The sequence below is a fragment of the Myiozetetes cayanensis genome, unplaced genomic scaffold (assembly GCF_022539395.1).
Source record: "Myiozetetes cayanensis isolate MyiCay16 unplaced genomic scaffold, myiCay2020 scf16, whole genome shotgun sequence".
In the NCBI taxonomy this organism is placed as follows: Eukaryota; Metazoa; Chordata; class Aves; order Passeriformes; family Tyrannidae; genus Myiozetetes; species Myiozetetes cayanensis.
Genome location: NW_026087270.1, coordinates 17,168,296 through 17,192,991, shown reverse-complemented (window position 1 = coordinate 17,192,991; position 24,696 = coordinate 17,168,296). Strand labels below are relative to the sequence as shown.

The window sequence follows — 24,696 nt, the reverse complement described above, 5'->3', positions numbered from 1 at the left end:
GTGACAGCATGATGAGGTGGCCCTCAGGGCTGCTGTGTCCTGCACAGGACAAGGGGCTAGAGGACGATGCTGTCCCACCCAAGGGGACACAACTGCATCACTGGCCTTCAGCAGGAGGAGAAGTCTTCTTCCTTCTTCCCCCTGCTTGGATGTCACTGGTGCTGGTGGCAGCTGCTTGGCAAATCCCACAAGCACGTTCCTGGCAGGGACAGCTGAGGGACTAGGGGGCTTTACTCCTGCTGTCACCTGTCCCCCAGCCCGTGTCAGGGCAGAGGGAGGGAGGCAGCAGCTGCTTGAGGGCTTGGGAAGCCCGTTCCCATCCAAGAGAGATAAAGTTGGGCACGTCCTCCAAGCCCCCCTCAATCCTGAAGAGTGGAGGAACAAAGAGTCACCTGGGCTCCAACCCTGGGACCTGCCAGGAGGGGACTGAGCAGCAAGACACATCCCTAGGTGGCTGCCTGGTCCCCACTACCCCATTATGCCCCCCCCAGCCACTGAGCCTGCTCCTGCTGCCCATACCGGGGTCTTCAGGTCCTTCAGTTGGTTTCTCAGCTGGAAGAGCTCAGAGGACGTCAGCAGAATGGTGTTGAGGGTGTGGACCATGGTAGAGGCGAACTTGAGGTCCTCCTCCCGAAGCAGAATGTCTGCCATGGAGTGGAAGATGTTTTCTGCATTCAGGAGCAGACAAAGCTGCCTGTGTATCAGAGAGGAGAGAAACCAGGGGGGAAAGATGGTTAATGAGCACCAACAAGACTCTGATGCGAGCCTGCTCCTCCAGAGAGGAACAGGGAGGAGATAGGGGTGCACCAGAGGTTGGGTGAGTGTGGGGGCAACAGAAGGGAGATGCTGTGGGGCAATACCAGTCTCTGCATTTGCAGGATGCAGGGCAAGAACAGAAAATAAATAGCTGGGGTGACACACATCTCTGATCATGCTGCTCTGGCAACCTTGCTGGAACTCACCACCACAGCTTGGTCCCACCTCCAGTCTAGCTGTGACCTCCCTCAGGAGGTTCCAGGGTTACTTTCCACCCTGAGCAGTGCAGGGAGGGTGCAGCAGCACCATGTGATGGCCCAGTCAAACCAGTATCCCACTGACAGCAGGGAACATCCCTGTGAGCCTGGCCTGGGGGGATAAACAATCCCTCCCAGCATTGTGCAACCCAGCAGCCCTGGGGCCAGAGGCTGCTCTTTGAACTCCATGCCCTGGGTGCCATGAGATCCCGTGCTGAGCGGCTCCAGAGCTCCAGCTGGTGAGGCTGGAAGATGCCTGTGCTCCACTGGACATCCTGCCAGCATAGCTCTCCCCAAAATACAGCGTAACCAGCACTGTAGCCCACGATGATCTGCCCGGCTGGGTCACGGCAGGAATGTCCTGCTTAACAAACCTTGAGGCATTCCCAAGATTTTCAACATTTTTTTAGACCAGAAACTAAAAAACAGATTTTTTTTTTCCTTTCTTTTTTTTTTTTTTTTTCCCCTCCCACATTTGTTTGGATTTGGGGATTTCCTGTTTTTCTCCAGGCTCTTGCTTTCTTGGGCAGTTTGTCCGAGGACACCTGAAATGCTGCCCAGCACCAGCTCAGCTCCCACTGTGGGCATCAGAGAGACGGAGGGAAGCCCACCTGGCTCCCCAGCATCCCAGTTTCAGGAGAAACTGGGATGCTCCCTGGGTCCTCACATCTCCCCCACAGGCTGATAGGGAAAACTTGGCACCAAGTTTCCCCACAGCAACTCTGCTTTCCCCCAGCTCCTACCAAGCACCATTCCCCACCAGACAACCTTAGCTGGGCATCAGATTTCCACCTGGAGGTATCTTGGAAAGGTTGAAAGAGGCCAAACAAGGAGCAGCTGCTTGGTTTGGTCAGGACGTGGAGGGCACACCAGAACTCCCCCCACCAAGGTCATGTTTTCACCTCCCAGGGTGAGGAGGAGGAAGGAGATGAGTTTTCAGCCCCCATCCCCGTGAGGAAGGACTAGTGGAAGACTACATGGCTACAGTTAAGACACCACAGACCATACCCTGATGGTTTAGGGATGCAGGAGGAGGATGAAGAGACGGATTTTTCCCCTCTTCAACACAGGGAGGAAGATCTCTCTCCCACCTCCTCTTCGTGCCAAACAACGCGTCCCCTCCTCACCCAGCGCTCTCCACGGGCAGCTCCCGCATCCCGCGTGGCTGCCGCCGGACAATGAGATGCTCTGTGCGGGATTTTACATAACCCAGCCCGGCGATCGCCCCGGACCCCGCTAAAACGGAACGGGCCGTGATAAATAAGCTCATTTATCCCAATTATTCTTACGTAACCGGCTGCATTCATGGGGATGAAAACGCTTCCCTGATTTCTCGCCGCTTGGACGCGGGCTGGCTGGAGGAGGGAGAGCGGTGGGAAAGGGAGGCAGGGAGGGAGGGAAGGGGAAGGCAGAAGCTTTTAGTCCATCCTGATGGGGCCAAAAGCAAATGAACAGCTCAGTTGCAGGCAGGATCTGGTCACTGCCAGCTGTGGCAGATTAAGCCCAGCCTGGGTAGGATCAAGCCCAGCCCAAGAGTAAGCTGGTTCCATGCTACCCTTCTCCACTAAGAGGGGACAGCTGGGTGACCCATCCTCACTGAACTTCCCCCAGCAGCCATGCTGGGCACTTAAGACTGTGAAGTGGGGTGATTTACTGTGCCCAAAGAGGGAGAGGTCCTGCAGGGACAAACACCAGGATAGTTTTAGCCCCAAGTGCTCGGTGTGCTGGTACAGCCGGGGACCGGCTGCGCTGCTCGTGGCTGGCAGGGAGCTGGTGCTTTTCATGTAGGGATAAAGGCTATGGAAAGAGCTCAAACAAGCAGGAACGGCACTGGGGAGCACAGAGGGCAATTCAGTGACCTCCGAAGCTCCCCTCGTCCACCCATAGCGAGGGTGCCGGGCAGGTCCCCCCTCTGCTGCTCCTCCATGGGAAGGGAAGGCTCTGGCTTTCCATAAATAGGAGCTGTGCCGCTCGGCTGGCGAACGCCGCGCTCCCAGCGAGCCCAACGCGAGACGCTTTCTAATTTCAGGCCTGGTTTTCATTAGCGAGGAAGGGCTGGGATTGTCCCCCCTCCTTTCGGTGGCACTGGGGGGAACTGGAAACTGTCGGGGTGTTAAAGGAGCAGCCACGTGGAGACTGTCCCTCCGCTCCAAAGCCGTGTCACCCCACGGGGATGCTGCCCTGCCTGGGCACCAACCCCTCCAGCTGCCCACAGGGCTCTCTGGGAACCACCAGCAGAATAAGTTTGCCAGTGCACAGCATCCTCCTGTGGCACAGGCAGAGACCCTGAACTCCCCCCCCAGTGAAGCCCTTTGGTCAGCACATCCCAAAAGAGTCCCCGAAGGAGGGGACAACTGGCCGGTCCTGCAGCTGCCGGCCTCTGTGACAGCAGCCAGCAGCTGAGCCCAACTGCCAGCACCAGGCGGCTGCTGGTGGGCTGGGAGGGTCCCCCAGAGCCCATCCCCTGGGAGGCTTCGATGGCACGAGGGGAACGCCAGGCTGGCTGGGAGGAGGCAGGGCAAGGGGCCGGACAGGGGACAGGTGGCTTCTACTGAGATGCCAGCAGAGTGGCTGTGGAAGGGGACAGGGCAGAGGGGACAGTGAGTGGGAACCATGCCCCTTTATGTACACTCCACAAATATATCCCAGATATCCCATAAATACATGTGTGTGTGTGTGTGTATACACACACCCCTCCTTTAATATTTATATCTCCCCAAATATATGTGATGTGATGATGGAAGGAGCTGGCTAATCCCCCCTGACGCATCATTACAGCGAGATGCCTCTCCCTGGAGCTCTCCCTGCATCTCTGTGGGTGACATGTGCATCCCCTTGTCCATGGGGACTCAGAGAGTCCCCAGGGACCTCCTGGCATGGAAGAAGAGGGGAAGAAGCGTCCCCAGGGAGGCAGGAGCCTCAGAGCATCACGGCACCACGCTGGAGACATTAGGCAGCCGGCAGCACAGGCACATGGTGATAATGAAGTGTGGTATTTAGGCCATTAAAATTTAACTCCTTAAATTAAAAGGGTTATTCAAGCCTTTCTGACAGGGAATGCGTCTGCAGGCAGATGGGAGGCAGCGTGTGCCTGCAGCGTGGGGACACCCCCAGCACAGTGGGGCTCCCAAGGGACCCAGCAGGTCACCTCCAGCCCCTGCTGCAATCACAGGACCCTGCCCTCCCCTTGCCTAAAGGATGACACAATGCTGGCCACGGGAAGAGCCACAGAGGTCACCACAGGCTTTGCATGGCCATGTCACCCTGGGGTACCCCCGCATCTCTGAGCCAGCAGCCACCGAGGGGCCAGGGCAGCAGTGGCAGTGAATTCCCATCACACTGATGATGGGTGGGGTGGGATGGGGTATGGGAACACGGGGGGCAGGGATCATACAGGGGTAGGGTGTTCCTGCGGGGCAGCGTGCCGGAGCCCAGGGGATGTTGGAGGGATGGGGTGGCTTTAGAGCCACATCTCCAATTAAGGGCAAGCCCCGGCGTCCCTCCCAGTCCTCTTGCTTTGACAACTCGATGCCTGGAAACCAGCTAATCTAAACATCATCATTTCAGGGAGCTGCCTGAGCTCCCATCCCGCCCGCTCGCCCCTTTAACCACTTCAGCCCCGTCCCTGCCCTGAGCCACCCTCCAGGAAAGGGGCAGCAGAGGGACAGGGCAGCCCAAAGCTCCCTCAAAGAAGGTGAAAGTCTGGTTTTTCCTAAAATTAAAAAAAAGTTAAGATGAAATCCAGCCTAACTGCAGAACCATCCCCTCCACTGGGACCTGTGGGGAGCCTGGGGGGAAACGCTGCTGGTCCCGTCCCATTGCCTGGCCACCATCCCGCTGTGTTCAATTAAGCAGGTGCTTCTTCATTAAGCACCAGTGATTCGCTTTATTAGCTCTGGGCTAATAGACACGGGGCCCCAGCTGGGAGAGGATTGTGTCTCGTCCCACTTCCAGCAACTGGGACAGAGCGGGAGCTGGGGAAGGAGCTGGCTGAGGCCAGGGAGCGATGCTCCAAGGGGCTCTGCTCCGCTTTTCGGCTCACGAGTCGAACAACAACTTCCACAGCTGCGAGGAGGGCAGAGCCACTCCATCCTTCCTCCCAACCCTCCTCTTCCTCCGCTCCCTTCCTCTCTCCTCCCCAAGGCTTTTCCCCACCCTTCCTGCCCGCTCTGGGCTCCCCAGGAGATGCCCTGGCTTAACACGCCTGCCCAGGGAATCCACAGCCTCCACGATGCCCATTGCCCATCCCCATTCCCCTGAAATCCTCCTGCCAGGAAAATCCAGCCTGGCCCAGCAGCTGGGATCCTTTAGGAATTTGCAGAGCAAGCACAGATAAAATTAGGACTGGAAGGGGAGAAGGAGAAGAGAGCAAGCAGGGAAAGCACAAGCATGCCATTCCTCCATCCTTTCCCTCCACAGCAGCAAAGACAATCCCAGTCCTCCATCCTAATCCCCCCCTTTCCCGAATCCAGGCTCCAGAGCAGCTCCTCCAGGCAAGGGAAACCATGGCAACCCCGGCAGCTCCCGCTTTACAAAATTCACAGCGTTTAATGGATTTCGAAGGGTTTGGGAGGTTTAGGAGCAGAGGAGCAGGTTTGGGGAGGAGAAGGACCCTCATCAGCTCCGGTTTCTTGGAATGATTATCAAGCTCCCTGGGGAAACTCGGCAAGAACTGCAGACCAGAGGCGTGCAGATCCCGGGAGGAGATGTGCGGATGTGGGGAGGAGATGTGTGGATTCTGGGAGGAGACGTGTGGATCTCAGAGAGCCAGGGACAAGCCCTTTGCGATGCCTTCCCTTAAAAAAAGGGAAAGGTGCAGGGTGTTTCACTGCAAACAAGAGAACCCTCCCCCGGAGCGGCTGCTTGGCAGGAGCCATCAGCGCGACAACCGCCGGCAGTGCCAGCGCGGCGCTGGGGCTGCCTCAGCCGCAGGGCGCTCCCCCGGGATCCCCGGAGCAGCCAGTGCCTGAGAGCAGCACAGAACAAATGTACACCAGTGTTTCAGAGCAGCTTCCACTGGTGAAACAGCATCACAGCCCTGCAGAGCCCATGGTGTCTGCTCCTCCCGATGCTCCCCTCAGATGTCGCTGTCCCAGCTGCCAGGAGGGCTTCCCCACGGCCCACTCGCCCACCAAAGCTGACAGCCCAGCCCAAAGCTGGGCATATCCACCTTGACCTGTGATGAACCCAGCCCTGTTCCCACCTTGGACATGCATGGAGAACAGCCCCCTTCAGAGAGGTCTGTTATCCAAGCAGACATCCAGCACCTCTGGACACTCTGCATGATCAGTGAAACACCCCCAGCTCCACACCAATCACAGAGGGAAACAGGGCTGTAGCAAGGAGAAGGAAGACTTTCTTCAGAAGAAGATTCTTCAAGCTTCTTCTTCAGTTTCTTCTTCTGATCATCTTCAGCACAGAAGAGGATCTACCACCAATATCCTCTGGGATGGGTCAGAAGGTAGAAGACAACTAAATTTGGAAACTTAGTGGTCCTCTCAGCCAAAGGCACGGCCCAACTCTTAAGACATAACACAGATCAACGTGACAGCTCCTCCAAGGTGAAGCCCACCAGACAGACCACCAGACCAGCCTCCAGCTGCCCACGCTGGTGTGTCCCATGAGTTTCCTTGAGAAGACTTCATGGTGACTTATGGATAAAACTATCCTGCCCACAGAAAGGGACCTTAAAGATCATCTCATTCCCAACCTCCTGCCACGGGCAGGGATGCCCTCCACTAGACCAGACTGCTCCAAGCCCCATCCAACCTGGCCTTGATGACCTGCACTGATGAGTCACTGATGACCTGCAGAGCTTACAAACATCTGAGCATCTACAGGAGGCTCACGTGGAGAACAGGAAACCGTCTCCTTCCAAACCCTCCAGGAACACGAAAATAACCACCTTGGAGCATTTCTTCTCCAGCTTTTAAACTTGCCAATGATTTGATGGCAAAATGGACAAAAAATGCAACTCCTGCTCAGGGCTCTTGGGGCTTCAAGCCCCAGGCAGGAGGCACCAGCAGCAGCATTACAGCACATGCCTGGCCCCAGCCCACCACTCCAGCTGAGAGGAACGACTCATGGACAAGTGAGCCCTGCAGAGCCTGACCCCAGAGGGGGCACTCCCACTGGGCAGTCATGTTTTCAGGCGAGCATCCTCTGTTTGGAAGGGGAGGAAGGGCAGAGGCTGGCTCAGGAGTGGGGGAGACGCGTGGAGCAGCAGCAGATCCTTCCTTTGAGACGTCCGCTTCGCTCTCAGGCTGACAGCTGTGGCCTCATTTTCACGAAAACTGACAAGCGCCTTATTTCTCCTCCTATAATTTCTCTTCACTGCAAATAAAATAGGTTAAAGGAGCGGGCACAAAGCTGTGGCAACAGGAGCTGGGAGACGCTGATCCTGTTCAGGGCGTGCACAGCTTGTAGAGAGATGAGAGCTGTGGTCCCTGTGCTCACCCTTCCACACGACTTTGCTTTAAGATGAAGAAATAAAAGTGCTTTTGTTCCTAGAAGTGCAGCTGAGGAGCAGGCTGCTGTCCTAGAGGTGGATGAGCCTCTGGATCCCCCTGGAAGGAAGGCAAATCTTGGGGAAAAGGGTCCTGCTGGGCATCTCTAGACCTCTGAAAGCAGAGGGATAGAGTGTGGCAGGAATACATTGTGTATTGAGGGTGAAGCTTTCCAGAGGGAAAGGAAAAAGGGACTGGAAGGAGGTGGCAGTGTCCCATGGCTCAGGGATGAGCATGCCCTGGGGTGGGAGGTGAAGCTGCCTTGTCTCTTCTACCAGCAACTCGAGCGCATCCCAGAGCTCAGGAAGGAGGTGCCTGTGAGTAATTCAGTGAGCCCTGCTGCACTCCCTGCTCGAGTGTCAGCTGAAAAAATACCCCACTTGTGCCACGGTTTAGACATCCCAGATGTCATTTCAGCTCTAGTGCCGGGCTTGCCTCCACACCGGCTCCTCTCACTGCCTTTCAGCATCACAGCTGGATCACCACGCCTGCCCTGCCTTCCAAGCCAGGATCCCTGGAAGGATCCCAAGGAGGGATGCAGCCTGAGGAGCCTTGCTCCCACAAACCCCTCCAAGGCCCACAGATGCACGAGAGGAGAGCAGATAGATGCTCCCTGTCCTGCCACAACCCTAAGAACCCCAATGCTACACGACAACCAGCTCCAGGTGCAGCAGAGCACAGAGAGCAGCTCATGCACTGAAGGGAAGCAGCTCCAGCCAAAGTGGCTTTTGCACAGCTCTACACCTTCAGTGGGAAGTTACAAATGTCCCACCCAGATGTATCCTGTCCCAGGACATCCCATCCTGGGAGCAGCGTGCCCAGCCAGACCCACTGGCTGAGGTGAGGGTTTTAACTGAGTGCCCTGTGCCTTGGAGACAATGCTGAGCAAGATGCCCTAGAAGACAGGTGGGGCCCGTTATTCAGCCTGATTTCCTGGCTCTTCCCTCCACAAAGATGAATAAACTGAGCTGTCAAATTTGCAGAGTCAGAAAGGGAAACACCATCAGAACACTCAAGCCTCAACTGACGGGATCAGACAGGTTAATTTAGCAGCCAAAACCAGCCCCTTGTCTGCACCGACCTCCACTTCCCTGTGATTGAAGGTCCTCACCCTCAGGCAAGGAAAACTTGGGAGACACCTTGGAAGCTGCTTGTGCTAAAATGCTGCTCTGCATAATGCCATGGCCAGTAAGCAGGGGAGCTGTGGGCTTCTCTCCCCACTGCCCAGCCCACCTTCTCCCAGCTCCCCCTTCCACATTCCTGCTGAGATCCTAGGGAAAGTGCTGGGAGGGAGCAAATATCGCTGCCTGGGGACCTGCCCTTTGAAGGAACTTGGCCATTTTGGGAGGATTTTCTTCCCCTACGCACACTTCCCTTTCCTCCCCTCCACCCTCTCACTGACCCAAATTAGTCCCAGCCCACTCTGGCACCGCCGCTCACATGTGGTTCCCATTTTTCGGCAGGAAAACCCATCAAATCCTTCCAGGCAGCTCCGAGTACGTCTGGTCTCGGTGCAGCCTTGGTGGGTTAGGACAGTGAACTCATTTCCAGGGCCTGTGCACCCCAACCCCCCCAGCCCAGCTCAGTGGAGGCATCTCCTGTCCTTCCCTGGGGGTCCTGCCCTAGGAGGGAGCTGGCCAGGGATAATCCTTAGGCAGAGCAACCAGGCTCCTCCACTGTGAAGGTCACGCTGCTGGTGACTGCTGGTGTGTTGCAACCCCAGATCCAACCTCTAGCCAAGGGAAATCTGAGTTTTCCCCTGTGGCTCCTGCTCCGTGGGGCTGGGAGGGTATTGGAGAGCCCAGAGCCCCTTGGTGAATTAAAACCTCAACAGGCACGTGCTCCTGTGGGCTTGCAGAGCCCATGGCGTGATGTGAGAGGTAATTGGAGAGCTGGGGGTTTTGGGAGGTACAGTGGGGGTTTTTGGAGGTACAGTGCTGGCTTCCACCCCAAATTCCTTACGGAGCTCCAGCAGAGAGCATTCACTGTGCATGGCTGGGGCAGAGGGAGACGCAGCAAAGCAGGGCCTGGTTGCCACCACACCACTATAGCACTGCTCCAGAACTCCAAGCATGGCAAGCTGGGGAGAGGAGATTTTGGGGAGCAGGGAGAGTCAAAGGGAGGTGCAGAAGGATGGGCTGGAGATAAGCAAGGACAAGCCCACTGACAGAACCGGAGATGCTCAACCACCCCGCTCCACCACCCCGTGCCTGGCTGGAGCCCTGGGCACGAGGGAGCTCCTCTTTCTGCTTTGCAAATGGACAAAAAAACCCAACTAAAAGGCTTTCTCCGGTTCCTCCTCTCGGCGAGGCACGAGGAGGGGGATGGCGAGCGCGCAGTTCATTAGAGCCCAAGGGCAGGCGGCCAGCGAGCATCCTGGCAGGCACAGCAGTGGATTTTCGCAGGCTCGCTGCCTCCTGACACAGAAGCTTCCCTTGTAGCACTCACAGCTGTTTGGATTTTACCCGAGTTCATATCACAGTTTATCAAAGAGGCTCCGTTTTTTTTTCCCCCCCCTTCTTTTTTTTTCCCTGCCCTTCGCTGAGCTCCAGCCAAACGGTTCCCGCAAAAACAAACGCAGGTTTTGTTCTGCAATGCAGTGGCACGGAGGGTGGGAGAGAGGAAGAGGTGACACGTGGCCCCCCTCCAGCCCAGATTCACTTGCAGAGGGATTTTCAGGGCACGGGTTTGGCAGTGGGAGCTGGAGGGGGCACAGCAGCATCAGCACACCCCAAGGAAGGAGGAGCGGGAGCGGATCGTGCATCCCAGTACTGGGCACCTCCAGCTCATCAGGAGCTACTGGGATGTTTGGCCAAGCAAAATGTGTGTCCAGGGGAGCTCAAGAGCATCCAGGCCTGGGAGAAGAGGAGGGTTTTGGTTAGCACCAGCTCCTGAGCCTCCCCTGGTGAGGGGCTGAGTGGTGGGGACAGCACAGCAGGAGGAAAGGATGAGGTTAGGGATGGGGTGGGAGCCAGGGTGGCGTGGGTGGACACTGGCTCACTGCAGTACGGTGTCATCCTGGGACTGCAGTATCCCCTTACCACCAAAGCAGACACCCACTGCCTCTGTACACGATCCCCAACACATCCCTTGCTACCCAAACCTGTGGCTAAACCCCCATCCCGCTCCCTCCCCACAGCCCTCCTCACTGGGATGCTGGCAGGCTTCCCCTTCCCTTCCCACTCTCCCAGATGGAGAGCACAGCCCTGGGAATGCCAGGCATACCGAGTAAAAAGTGATTTAACATGCACCTCACTGCTGGCCTGCCAAGAGCATCGGAGGGATGTCTGCGCTCCACAGGACACGCCGGCCCTCTCTGCTCCCCCTCTCTGATTCCTCGTCCTGGTTAGCAGGTTCAAACTCACTTTGCTTCTTTTTCCCTACTTTTTGTGGAGAAACAGGTGCCACACAGTCAGCCCCAGCCTCTTAGAGGGCAGGCAAAGCCCTGTCACGCCCAAACAGAGGGGACCAGCCACTGCAGCACGAAGGGCATCACCACACAGCCCTTCGTGCACCCAGCGTGACCCGCCAGTGTTTGTCCTCAGCTCTGCCCTCTTTGCAATCCAGCTCTCCACTGGCCTCCTCCCAGCAGGACTTTGAGACCTCAAGGAACAGGCAGAATTTCCAGCCAGGTGAACTTTTCCCGTCTGCTGGAACCACAAACCCGTGGCCCCGTCACGAGACTTGGGATTTTCCAGCTCTCCAGCTAATGCCATAAATTGGCTGAACAACCTTATCTGCTCTCCAATGTCTTCCAGAGTGGATGGAGAACCAGTTAGCCCTCCTGGCCACCCCCACCAGGGTTCAAATATCCCCTCAAAAGCCAAGGACAATCCCCACTTGAACAGACAAGCCCCACGAGCACTGCACAGGAGGTGGCTGCAAAGTCACGCCAGGGCCCCTTCCATGAAGTCTGACCTCAGAAAACGCCCCGTGAGAAGGTGCCAGGCAGTGTGGAGGTTTGTTTAACAGCTCCATAAAACAAGCTGAGACAACCCCTGCGCGCAGGCCCCTGCCTGGGGAGCAAAGTGCTGACTCAGGCGTCCTCCCGTGCCCCAGGGTGCCACTGCTCGGCGAGAACACGGCCTCGCCGGGCTTAAAAGTTAAGCCCTGCACTTCAAAGCATCCCCACACCACATGCATGGGGACGTCTCCAGCCACTCAAGCACACCCCACACCCCGCAGGGTTCATTTGCTGTGGCAAAGTGTATCAGCCATGAGTCCCCTCGCTGCTCAGGCTCAAAGAGCAGCACAAAGCCGGCTGCTTTGGCGCTGGGCTCAGCTTAGCGAGCTGAACCAGCTCCTGGAGCTCAGACTGAGCCTGGGGATGGCATGGGGACAGCACAAACAGCCACAGGAGGGACAAGAGGAGAGACACAGCACCTTCCAAGGACAGCCAGCCCTATCCTCTGAGCAGCAACACTGATGTCCATGGGGCAGGGCTTAACCTCTCACTTAATCCCCCCATCCCACAGCGCTGGTACCCACAAACAAGCATTAAAATCTCGGTGTGAGCTCCACTGCCTGCCTTCTGACCGGCCAAGCAGCTTTCCCTCCATGGGGTTCCTGCCCAGAGGGTGGCTGTGCTGCTCCAAGGAGCCATGTGATGCCTTGGAAGCTCCTCTGCATTCTTCTGCTGCTCCAAGCCATCGTTGGGAGGCCAGCAGCTGAATGGGGCTGTTTGCTCCTGGCTTTAGGGCTCTGTTGAATGCAGGAGGGCCACGTGCCAGCCAGGGCAGTCAGCGAGGAGGGTGGAAGGTCCCAGATCTGCTTATCAAGGTGGGAGGTAACTCTGATGCTCCTGCCTCTGACAACACTTTGGGAGCAAGCTCTGAGTGCAAACATGCCTGGCTCTAGAGGAGAAGGCAGCACTTGGAATTCTGAGTTTTGAAGGCAGAATAATTTTACTGGCTCCCAGCCTAAAAAGAGTCAGAAGTGACAGTGAGAGAGACAGACCCCCAAAGGAACCCTGTCAGCTGTGATGCAGAAAACTGATGCCAAGCCCCCCCAAAAAAATCACTTGGAAGGGATCATGGGAGCAGATTCCCCTCTTCCCTCAGGGGGAGAGGGGCGGGAAAGCACGAGGCTTGGGGGATTCCTGTCACTGGAGTCCCCTTGGCACATCCCTTCACAAAGAGGGTCCCTTGCATTCAGGAGGCATCTAAATGGCTTTGAAGAGCCTTCTCCTGGATGTTGCCCTTTCATCCTCCTCCTGCTGGGGCTCAGCCCAGCATGTGGGCTCCACCATGACGAGTTGAGGGGATCCTAACCCTAAACCCTTAGGCATGGATGAGGAATCACACCATGGTTTGATGCAGTTATGTTGCAGTGGATCCCACTGGGGAAGGCAGCAGACCAATCCATCTCTTGGATCACCTCTCAAACCCTGCTCCAATCCTAAGGCACACAATGTACCATAACCTCTGTCTCCGAGACCCCAGAGACACACCGGCAGAGTCTAAAGTCCTTTCAGAGTCAGCAACCAGGCATGAACAAACTTGAGTTGGATTAGAAATAAACTACCTTTAACCACAGAGCCCCCACCTGACCTCACAGACCTTTGAACTTGCCCACTGGCAACACGACGGGCAGAACTGCAGCGCTGTGCTTGAATAAACCCCCCGTCCCCCATTTCCCTTTCCTGTGAGCACTAATCCTTCAGCTGGAAATCACTGCCTAAACTTAACAGGCCTTTTTCCTTCTCTGCTTCGCTGTTCCCAGGCCTGCTGTCAGCAGAGAGAGGCAGCAGTGGTCCCCAAAGGGAGCGAAGAGCCTGTGCCAGAGCTGGGGAAGGACCGTGCTTTAGCAAACACCAGCCCGGTCTCTCAAGCACACCCGTGCTCTCCAGCCCAGGATGAGACATCAGCAGCATCTCTCAAGTCAAACACGAGGCTGGCTTCCCACCCCACTGTGCAAAACAGCTGAGCTGGCTTGTGGACAGGGGAGGGATGTAACGTGGGAACACGCATACGGCTTCAATTTGAAGAGTGGTTAAAAATAGCTCCACGAGGCTCCCACGTTCACTGAGTCTCTCTGGTAAGAGATCGATCTTTGCCAGAGAGTCCTGTAAAAGTTTTCCTCCTCTATTCTCATCTTGCTTTTTCTGGAAGCAGCAGAGATGCTGATGTTTACATCAGTCCTTCAGCAGCCACCAGCAGGTTTCAGGGTTAATCGCTGGTACCTGAGGGCACGGCTCACCCTTCCCAGAACCACCACTCTGGCTGCAGACCTGCATCTATCCCATGTGAGCCACAACATGACTTGACAAAGGACAGAGTCATCTATTTTTTTAGGTTGTTTTTGGTTTTTTTGCTTTACCAGATTTTTTGGGGTATGAGTCACCGTAAGAAGCCTCGGCTTGCTGAGCTGCCCCGAGCCAGTCCCACCGCACTGCTGGCTGGCTGTGGGAAAGCTGGGCCTGCCTGCCAAGGCTCTCCCTGCCAGAGCTGGGGGGAAAAATTTAGGGTGGGCCTTGGTACGGGAGAGCTTTCAAATGGGACCCTGCCCAGGCTCACTGTTGCTCCCCTAACATGTCATGGGGCCACTTCCCTGCAAAGGGTGGCTCATCCCAGGGGCTCTGCTGACCAGGGAGAGGAGAGGGGACACTACAAGTGAGATATTGCACCTGGGATGTATTCAGTGTGCTCTCAGGCTGTCCAAAGACCTGGGCACAAACTGCTGCCCAAGCAAGTACAACTCGACACCCAGGTCAGCTTTGCAGATTTTGGGAGCTCTGCATGCTGCATTTTCCCATTTCCATTGTGAGACCACAATTTCCATGGGACCTTCTTATCACTACCTGACACACCCCCCTGTGCCTTCAGAGAGTCAGCTCTCTTCTCCTACAAGAGCATGGCTTGTATCTCCTGCTCTCCCCTGTTCATTTTGATGCCACATCCATGAAAGTAAGGGAGGAAAACCTAGGGTCCTGCCAGCTCCTTCCACCAACCCCCTTACTGATTCCTCCACCTTGCCTCGACCGTTAACCCTGATTCCCCAGCGAGCTGAGGAGCCGATACCCCTTGCCCCAGATGTCATTGCATTAAACACGACTCCCTGCCAGCTGCTTGGCATTCCAGCCTCCACAACCCTTGGCCCTCCACAAATCTTGGCTCTCCAGCCTCTGCCACTTGAAGAGCTGAAGCACCACCCAGCTCCGTGCATCGACACACACGGCTCTGGACGGGCACCTCGCCGAGCCGGGTGCAGGGATTCACTTGGCTTGGCACTCCGAGTGCAAACCTGTCTTTATGCTCTGGCTGGTCTAGTTGTTTCTTAATGAAACAGGCTCTGACAACACTGTTTAATAAGGAGCCACTTTGCCTCCGGGGATGGGAGAGAGAAATATGGTGCCCTGACATGTGAAAGGTGAAATCCGGTTGCTCCAAAACCGTTTGCTGGAGAGCAAGGGAGGCTTCAGGAAATGGTTCTGGCTCCAAGGGAGCATGGAGCCAGGGTTGCTCGACCCTGCCATCCCCATCCCACCCATCCCAGGGGTGCTGAGGGGCTTTGGTGAGGCTGGTGGAGTGCTCTGACCTGATGATGAAGGCTCCTCTGGTCTCCAGGAGTTTCCGTTCGCTGCTGAAGCGCTTGAGCAGGTTGATCATGAACTTGTAGAAGTAGGAGTTCATGGTGGGGGTGGAGGGTGAGCACTCCAAGCCTTTCACAGCTGGGGAGGCAAGGGGAGAACAAATTAGAGCAGCCAGGGCCCTCCTGCCAAAGCCTGGATCAGAGAGGAGACACCCAAACCATGGTCACAGCACTCAGCAGAGGAGGGCTGGGGCACAAAAACATTTCCAAGCCTTGTATGACCATATCTGGCAGGTCCAAGCAGAGCCAGCCCCGCTGGAGTTCCCTCCAGCCCAGGGAAAGCATCCCAGGCTGATCCCAGTCCTGGAAGAAGCAGCTGGGGGTGAAATGGGCTTTGGGGGAGTTCATCCCAGAGTTGTTCAGCTTCAGTAGCTGGTAGGAAAAGGGGTGCCTGAGCCTCTAAATCGAGGCAACCCCATCTCCTCGGTTATGTACACTCATCCCAAAACAACCAGATTGCTGGTGAGCTGAAGTGCCTCTAATCCAACCCCACAGGCCACAGATGCCCCAAACCCAGCATGCAGGTAGTGGCAGACACACATTCAGCCCTGGGTCCCAGCACGGCCACCACTTCACACTCAGTGATGTGATCTTCCCTGAACAGGCTTAAGGACTGTACAGGTCTGTTTGCAGGGTGGGCAGACAAAGGGGCAGCTCCCAGCTCAGGGAAATATTCCTTCCAACCGACAGGAGCAGGTAAAGATTGCTTTTCCCACAGTGAAACCCCAGGGGAGATGGTTTATTTAGCAGGACAGCGCTCAAAGCAAATGTTTGGAGAGAGCGTTTCAAAGGCCGCTTTGCAACGAGGGGAGCTCTCTCTCCCGGAATTTCTCCCTTGGAAAGGCCACTTCTGACTGCAGTAAGGAGGGAAGTCGGCACACACGAGCACCCCATGGTTATTCCCCTCCCCGGTACTTTCATCAGATAACCCATGGAAGCCTGAACAGTTTGATTTATGGATGTTGTCTGCTTCTATGGACACTCAGCAGAGCATGGAGCAGCCAATTAAAGATGCAATTAAGCTGCCAAAGCTCAGGAAAGCTGATGGAAAAGCCACTGGGCTGTTTTCCACCCTGCCTCTCCCGAAGATACACAGAGATACAGGCAGGGCAGCTTCCCCAGGTTTGGATTTAACACCTAAAAGAACATACAGAGCCAAAGAAAGAGGAAAATGAAATACAAAGTCATCCTGACCAAAAGCTGGTGTTCTCTCCATGCTGAAGCTGTGTCTACACCCACCCCTTAGTTCATCTGCAACCCCAAACCCGGCTTTGAGGCAGGCACCTCCCCGAGCACAAGTGTTTGCCATTGCATCACATTTCCCCTCAGCTGTGGGGAAGATGATCTGGGGGAAAAAAAAAAAAAGGATCCAGCTGAGCCGATGGGCTCCAAAACAAAGGTGTGTTTGTTCAAAGGCAGGGAGGACCCAGCGAGAGAAAACACAGCCGTGTGGTGCCCCACATGTCCTCGCTCCAGCTGCTCAGCACGGCTCAAAGGAGAGAAGGGACATGGTCTGGAGGTGACATTGGGCACCTCTGCCTTCCCACTGCACCAGCCCACAGCCCAGCCTCAAACCTCCCAGCACAGCCCAGTTTGCTTTCTGCTGGGAAGGGAGCTGAGGAGCAGATAGAAACTGGCCTTCAAAGTTGAAAAAGTGGTATTTGTGCCTGTTTTCTTAGCAATGCCGAGACATCCAAACCTGGCTGTGCTGCAATACCAGAGCCAGCAGCAGGCAGGACATCACACTTTCATTCCCACCAGCTAGCAAGGCCCCAGTGCTGTAGCTTGTCTGGGGGAAGGTCTTATCTTGGGAGTTTCTTCCTTCTTAAGACCCCAAAAATGGTCTCTCTGAGCCCCACAGCAGCATGGATGGCACTGCTACCAGGGCAAGTCCCTTCTGGCAGCAGCACTGGGAGCAGCTCCTGTTCGGTGCTCCCTCCACATGGCAAAGCCAGCTTTGTACCTCGCTGCTGCCTCAGGTGCCTTCCAGCTCAAACATCACATAGCTGAAAACACAGCCCAAAGCAAAAACAGGAGAAGGCAGCAATTCTTCTCCTCCCTGAGAGGCCCAGCACTTCTGCTGTGCACAAGGCAAAGCCCAGGGGCTGTGTGGCTGGGAATGCTGGTTCAAGACTGACCACCCAGAAGCACCCTCAGATCCATGACCTGAGCTGGTGCAGCATCTCCTGCATCTCCACCTGGAGGCTGGGTCAGCTGAGCATCCAAAAGTCAGGATCACCTTGGAGATCAGATCCCAGCTGCAGTCTGCAGGACTTTGAGTCCTGTTGTTTTCTTCCACTAACTGGCTCCCAAACTTCCAGCCTTTCTGCCCAGCCTCGAGGAAGCTGGGCAGTGGGTCAGGGATCTTGGGAGCAAGGAGGGACTGGGATACAGAGACCATGAGAACAAGTCTGCCCTGTTTTTCTTAGGAGAGGAAAGCATAATGCGGCAGTCTGCCTACCACAGGGAGCTTCTCCACCTCTGGGAGCATCGAGACAAAACTCCAGAGGGATCATTTCTCCATCCCTTACCCAGCTGGTGCCCAGCAGCTATGCCTGCACGTCCCTAAGGAAGGCTTCCACCACGGCACGCTCTGCCAGAGAAACCGGCGTGCAGGAGGCTCCCGGGCTGCAAAACACTCAACCAAACCCCAGCTGGAGTTCACACAGGCAACACTTCCTCCGAGCAGTTCTCTTCCCAAGCCTCCCAGCCCTCCAAACTCCCCGTTAGCTGTGTTTACAGGATGTCTGGGAAGCGGCTGGCACCTCGTTTGCCGCGGTGCGACCCTTCCCGGCGCGGCCCCGAGCTCAGCTCGCCGCCCTGCGGGTTACAGCTCGGCACAGCGGCGCTCCCGGCTCGGCAGAACCGTAGGAGCAGCCTGTCAAGTGTTTCTACGAAACACCAGAAACAAGCAGGAAGAAGTGTTAAGAAAACTGTGGCATAATTAATTGGAGCTTGCACCTCTCTCCCCCTTTCCCCGAAGCGAGACTTTGCAGATCCGTAACCTGCCAGATCGGCTGTTAACGTAGCCGGGGCTGGTGGCACGTCACAGCTCTGCTGCCTTGTTGTTTTTTAATCTGGCATGGAGGAGGGAGCTGGAAGAAGAAAGATCCCTGCTCAGAGGAATGAGGAAACTCAGCCTGGACATACAAGAGAATAGGAACAAAGGGGAATTTTGGGCTCAGAGGAACATCAGAGCAGTGAAACAAGAGGAGTCCACACCAGCCTGGGCCCTTATCATCGAATCACAGAAGGGACCTTAACACCCATCTAGTTCCAAACCCCTGTCACGGGCAGGGACACCTTCCACTAGACCAGGCTGCTCAGAGCCACATCCAAACTGGCCTTGAACACTTCTTCCAGGGATGGGGCATCCACAGCTCTCTGGGCAACCTGTGCCAGTGACTCACCACCCTCACAGCAAAGAATTTCTTCCTAATACCTAAGCTGAACAAATCCTCTGCCAGTTTAACGCCAGTACCCGTTGTCCTGTCCGTGACTATGGCACCCTCCTGCAGCCCAGAACGCCAGGCATTCCCTGGGACTCCCTTCACAGCCTGGGATAGAGCCAGGGACACGAGTGGGCTGGTTGGATCACCTAAGCCAGCACCAGAATGCGTTCCCCCAGCCGTGGGGTGAGGGAGCAAACGCCTGTCAAAGCCTCCGGAGCATTTCCGAGCACTCACCAGCAGTTCACACCGTTCCCATCGCTTGCGTGGTCACGCTATAAATCAACCCAGACAGGCAATTAGGGATCTATATTAAGGCCCTTATAAATATATATTGTACATCAGCCTGGAACATTCAGGCCGTCTGGCTGCTTGATGGGCTGAGCTGTGTCGAGATTACAGTGGCCAAAGTGTCCCCAGACTGCTCCGGGTGAGACTGGCAGAGTCTGACACCAGCTTGGATTTTCCTACCTCAGCCACGAAGTGTGGAACTTCAGCCTGCCATAAAACATAACTTCTATTAATTCCCTATAATTGGTTTCAAACCAGTCTTAATTAAAACCGGTGTGGACTTGCTTAACTCCACTGAAACCAAACTGAAATAAGATCGGAGCGGAATTGATTCCTTTCCGAAGCGAGCTAAAGCTGGGTAAGCTGGTTAAAGAGCATCCACAAGGGTATTTGCGGTGGTTTAGCTAAAATGATTTACCGCAATCTCTAATTGAAGCAATTTCAGCTCGGATATAGGGGAGGGTAAGCTGAGAGCTGGCGAGGCCAAGCATCCTTCCCACCCCGGTGCTTTCCCCGAGGCGTCATGTTTCCAGCTCAGCCCGGAGAATGATCTCCCTCAGCTCCTCTGGGAGCAACAGGGATAAACCCGGTGGTGGTCGGAGCTGGTCCGTGAGCCCCCAATCCACCTGAGTGCCAGTGGTGTGGGAGTCAGCACTGCCAGATGGTGCTGGGAGAAACCCTGGGAATCTGTGCAGCATCTCCCCCCCCCAAACCCCGGGCAGCCCTTCCCCAGGATGTTTTGAATTTCAGCTTTTGCAAACACGGAGCGGTGAAAGCCTCGCGGAGCAGGATAAAAATAGAGCTGTAAAAAAAAAAGGCAAATCCTCCCCTCCTCCTCCTCCTCCTCCTCCCAAAAAGCCGGCGCAGGGCGTAGCTGGAAACAGATGTGAACGTGTCGGCAGCTCAGCTGGGCTCTGGAAAATCTCCATTCTCCCCTCTCCAGAGCACAGGATGCTGCTGAGGAAACAAAGCCATGAAAATTCTGGATTGCAGGCTGTGCTCACCTGCTTCTGCCTGGTCACACGTGGGTGCTTCTCCCCTTCCCACCTGGTTGAAGGGCCCAGGGTTTGCAATTCCTGATGCTTCAGCACCTCACCAGAAGAGGGGCTCCCAAATGACTCAGGGTACTTATTTTGATGCCAAACGAGGCTTTTTCTGCCTCCTGGATCCCCTCACACTTGAACCAGGGTCTGTGCTCGTGGCTGCCTTGGAGGAAGGCAGCAGGCAATGACAATCCTGATGACTTTCCTAGGAAGGTTTGTGCTCCACAACTGCCTCGTTTCTCTTTGCTATGGTAAATCAATAAGCAAAAATGTAGCAGGTGTGTAGCTCAGCCAATGTACAGGAGGAAAAAGTACCCAGCAGAGCTGCAAACCAGGAAGCGTTAAACTTGGTGGTGAGCTTAGAGCAGGCTGAGGCTCCTGCATGGAAAAGTGAAGCACATGGAAGATAACCTGTAGGAAGGAACACGCAGCAATGGGATGCTAGTTTGTTTTCACCTCATTCCACACCCCAGCCTCCAAATTCCTTGCATTTTGGGGAAACTGAGGCAGCCCAGCTGGGAGTGATCTTACCTACACCATCGCCTTCTTTATCTGCACCTACAGATCACTAATCCCAGCTTTTATTCGGGATTCCCCACGCTTTCTGGCCAGCCACGTGCTGTGACCATCTCAGGAGGGATGGATACCTGGAGGCATGCCAGCCAACTTAAAACTACATCTGGATGGTCTCTCCCGGGGTTTTCCAAGGCATCCCAGTGTGTCCAGGAAAAGAAACTAATCATCCTTTCCTTTGAATTCCCCTCCTCCCCAAGAGGCAGAAGAGCATTTTAGACAGTCAGCCCTCCTGCACAGCTTCATGCCAGCAGGGAAATGCCAGAGCCACCAACCATCAGGAACCAGACTGCTGAGCTGGGAGCACTCAGGAACACCAGGTTCTTCTCTCTGTCCCACCTGGCTCCTCTGCTCCCTGCTGTCACACTCCTGATCCTGTGAGAACTGTTGGAAAGTGGCTCCTTCACGAGCAAGTGGTTGGTGGTGTGATGTCAGCTGCCTCCTTGCCTTTTGTGGGGAGGATGAGTAAGGAGAGGTTTTGCTTTTATCCTGCCCTAACATCAGAAAACAACAGTTTAGCAAATCTGAGCCATCTGACAAGGGCCAACCTTCTCTTTTGTCTCTTTCACAGATCATCTGCACCCTACACACTCACCTGGTATTTTCAGAGGCTGCCCTAACACTTTCCACACCATCTGGAGGTGGGACCTTGCCCTACAGCTGCCACCTCTGCAGACCTATGATTACACAAATGAAGGGATACTACAACAGAAAGGGAGTGGTTTGGCTCATTCAGAATAAAATCCCCCAAAAATACGTCTAAAGGAAACCCCTTTCAGAGAACATCTCAACTCCTGTCCAGGCTCTGGAGCACTGTGTGCTTTCTGGTGGGGACACAGCCAGTCTGAACTCAACACAGACTTCTAATCCACTGACTCCTGGGATCTCCAGGGACTGCTGGTGGAAACCAATTACCTCACCAGGCGTGTTAGTGCATCCACACATGGAACCAGGCTCCCAGCAAACATCCTACAGCGTGAGGTGCTCAGAGGGCACGGCTCTGTCCCCGCCAGCTCCGGCAGGAAGCCAGGCAGGAGAGACCGGACCGAGCTGGAGAGGAAACAAAGGGCCATAACTGCTTCTCCTCACAAAGCTGTGGAGAAGGGAAGGAAGAGTTGTGTGCAAGAGACACCCTGTGCAAGGCAGCAGCTGCTGTCGGCGTCCCTTTGGACTGAGCTGCAGACCAGGCTGGAGGGCTTGCACCTGTGATATCATGCAATGGTCTGGGTTGGAAGGGACCTTAAAGACCATCTAATCCAACCCCCTGCCATGGGCAGGGACACCTCCCACTAGGCCAGGTTGCTCAGAGCCCTGTCCAAGCTGGTCTTGAACAGTTCCAGGGATGGGGCAGCCACAGCATCTCCGGGCAATCTGTGCCAGGGCCTCCCCACCCTCACAAGGAAGGACTCTAATGTGTGCTCAGAACCTTCTGTTCTCCAGACTGAACCACCCAGCCTGTGTCCACAGCAGAGGTGCTTCAGCATCTGCTGTGACCTCCTCTGGACTTGCCATGACAGGTCCATGCCCTTGCTGTGCTGAGGACCCCACAGCCATAAATGCAGTGCTCCTGGTGGGGTCTCATCAAAACGGAGTAAAGGGGCAGAATCACCTCCCTGGGCTGGCTGGCCTCAGTGACAGCCACTCTTGGGTCATCTGCTACTTGTCTCAACTGTCACAAGGTTGGCAAAACACTCCCAAAGCAAAGCAGGCAGCTGGATTCCCATCAGACAGACCAGATCATTTGTGCCATCACCCCAAAGACCAGGGAGCTGCTGGGCACAGCCCCACAGCCCTTGTCCCTGAAAAAGTGGGCACAAGATGACCAAGGAGGGACTCCTGGAGGGCAGCACCCAGCCACCCTCTCCCAGGGCAGCTGGAGCAGGTCTGGAGGAGATGCTGGGTGTCCCCAGCAGTGCTGAGCTGGGCTGGCCCCAGCTCCCTGTGTTTGGAGAAGGCGTCGAGGGCAGCTGACCTTACGTAACCGGAGAACAAAGCGGCTAAATAAAAACTGGAGCTGGGAACGGGCTGCGGAAGTGGGACACGGCTTTCCTGACTAATCAACCAGCATCTGAAGGAAACCGAACTCAATGGCAGGGAAACAACTGCATAAACACATCCTGAGGGAAGAAAGGGAGAGAGAGGAAGCGGGGGGAAGACCTCAGGGGCACTGGCCCCTTCCACCTCCACTGCTGCCCTTACTGCTTGGGTGGCAAAGCCTGGAGAGATGAGATGGAGATTGCAGCGTGGAAACCTGCTGGGAGCTCAAGGATTTCAAAGGGTGACCTCCAAGGCCACCAACTGCTGTTTTACCTGCAAGGCCACCAACTGCTGTTTTACCTGCAAGGCCACCAACTGCATGCTTGGAAGGGCCTCAGGGATAGGAGAGGATGGAAGCCAAGATGGCTCAGCAGCTCTCCTCCCACTGCTGGCTTCAGTGGCATCTTGGTCTAGAGGGGATGATGGAACAGAGAGGTTGAACCCTGGGGATGAGCACTGGTGCCCTGCAGCCCCCCACTCTGATGGTGCAGTAGCATCCATCCTATTGCCAATACAGAATCACAGAACTGTGAGGGTTGGGACAAACCTCTGGGAATCATCCAGTCCAAACGCCCTGCCAAGGCAGGGTCACCTAGAGCAGGTGACACAGGAATCAGGTGGGGTGTGAATGTCTCCACAACCTCCCTGGGCAGCCTGTTCCAGTGCTCTGCCACCATCACTGTAAAGAAGCTCTTTCTTGTGTTGAGGTGGAACTTCCCGTGTTTTAGTTTATGGCCACAGCTCCTTGTCCTATATCTGGGCACCCCTGAAAAGCACCCCTGAACCAAGGCACCCTAGGGAACCCTCCCATACATCCCAGTACAAAACCAGTGACTCCAGAGAAGAGGCACACCCTCTCTTTGGTGACAGCACCTTGTGATTTTTGCCTGGGAAGGGCAGTTTCAGCTCACTTGCTCTCACTGTGTGTCACCACCCCAGGACCAAGCACAGACAGAGGGATTTCCACCGGTCACCCTCCTGCTCCAAAACAACCCTCTGACCAAAGGAGTATTTTCCAGGAGCCTCTGCTTTTCCAGATGTAATCCAGGAAGGTCCTGGCCCAGCTGTGACCCCTCAGTTTCCCTGGGGGAACTCCCCAGCAGCCCATCCAGCCTCAGCCTTGGGTGGTCAGAGCCAGACGGGATGGGGGCCATGACGAAATGTCCGAGGCCAACAAATGAGCTCCTTTTTCCCTCCCCAAAAAACATCTGCCTCTGGGTAAAAGCCAACAACCCTGCAAAGCTCAGCCCGAAATAAATTCTAACGAAACAATTTTCTGTTACGTTATAGGGAAGAGGAAAACAGGTGAGGAAGCCAGAGCCCATCAGGACCTGTGTGGGGGACAAGTTGTCCCATGCTGGGGCAACAGGAGCTCTGGCTGCAGCAGATCTACTCCAGGAGGGCAGAGTCAGACTATTTTTAAAGGTTACACTTGAGAAAGCCAAGCCAAGCTGCTCTTCCAGATAGCTAACAAGGGCCACGGCAGTCGTTCGGATCCACGCCATCCAGCCTGCTATTTTTAGATCATCCAGAAGGAAGGAAACCTCAGACAACCATCAGTGTGAGCTGAACTGCAGCTCCTCAGCTGCTTGGCCAGCGCCACAGGAGCCGCTCCACCCTGGCGGTCTCACTTCTGACAGCGGAAGGATGGATGGGACTTGCAGAGGGCTTGGGGAGGTCACCAGCACTGCAGCCCCCACCTCTCCTCTGCTGAGATAAAGCTGCCAGCAGGAAACAAGCAGATCCACACAAGAAAATAATTTAAAAAATCCCACCCTGAACAACCCCAAACCTGAGCTGTTTGCTAGCACAGAGACATTCGCAAGGCCAGGGAGGGGTGAACGATCCAGGACCTTCAGAGAAAAACAAAGCCTGGGGATGGGAAAGCGAAGCCTCCCGCTCCAGTGGTGATTTTGCAAGGCCCCGTGGCTGCATCCTGTGCAGGGAGAGGCAGGCTTGGCTCCGAGCTCGGGTTGCAATCCAAAGCTCACATGAAACGTGCTTTTGGCTGCCACGACCTGGCCTGGGGACTACAACAGGGAGGCCCTTAAATAGAAGCAGAGGCGGAGAAGGAGCAGCCAAGCAACTGTGAAGGATGAGCCACAGACAAGGGAAGGGGGAAAAAATTTCCCCATGTGCTGGGATAATGAATGAAAAGGGTTTGTTTTTTTTTTATGCCTCAAGTCCCCAGAAA

The 24,696-nt window shown here is 55.4% G+C and overlaps 1 protein-coding gene across 1 annotated transcript in view; it reads right to left on the bottom strand.

Annotated features, from left to right (window-relative positions):
- VAC14 (VAC14 component of PIKFYVE complex) overlaps positions 1-24,696 on the bottom strand; it is a 57,912-nt gene that overhangs the window by 5,349 nt on the left and 27,867 nt on the right. Inside the window, exons 14-15 of the mRNA XM_050311466.1 lie at positions 15,056-15,188; positions 520-694 (exon numbers count right to left, since the gene is read on the bottom strand). Of these exons, the coding sequence (XP_050167423.1) occupies positions 520-694; positions 15,056-15,188 (308 nt within the window). The remainder of the gene's footprint in view (positions 1-519; positions 695-15,055; positions 15,189-24,696) is intronic.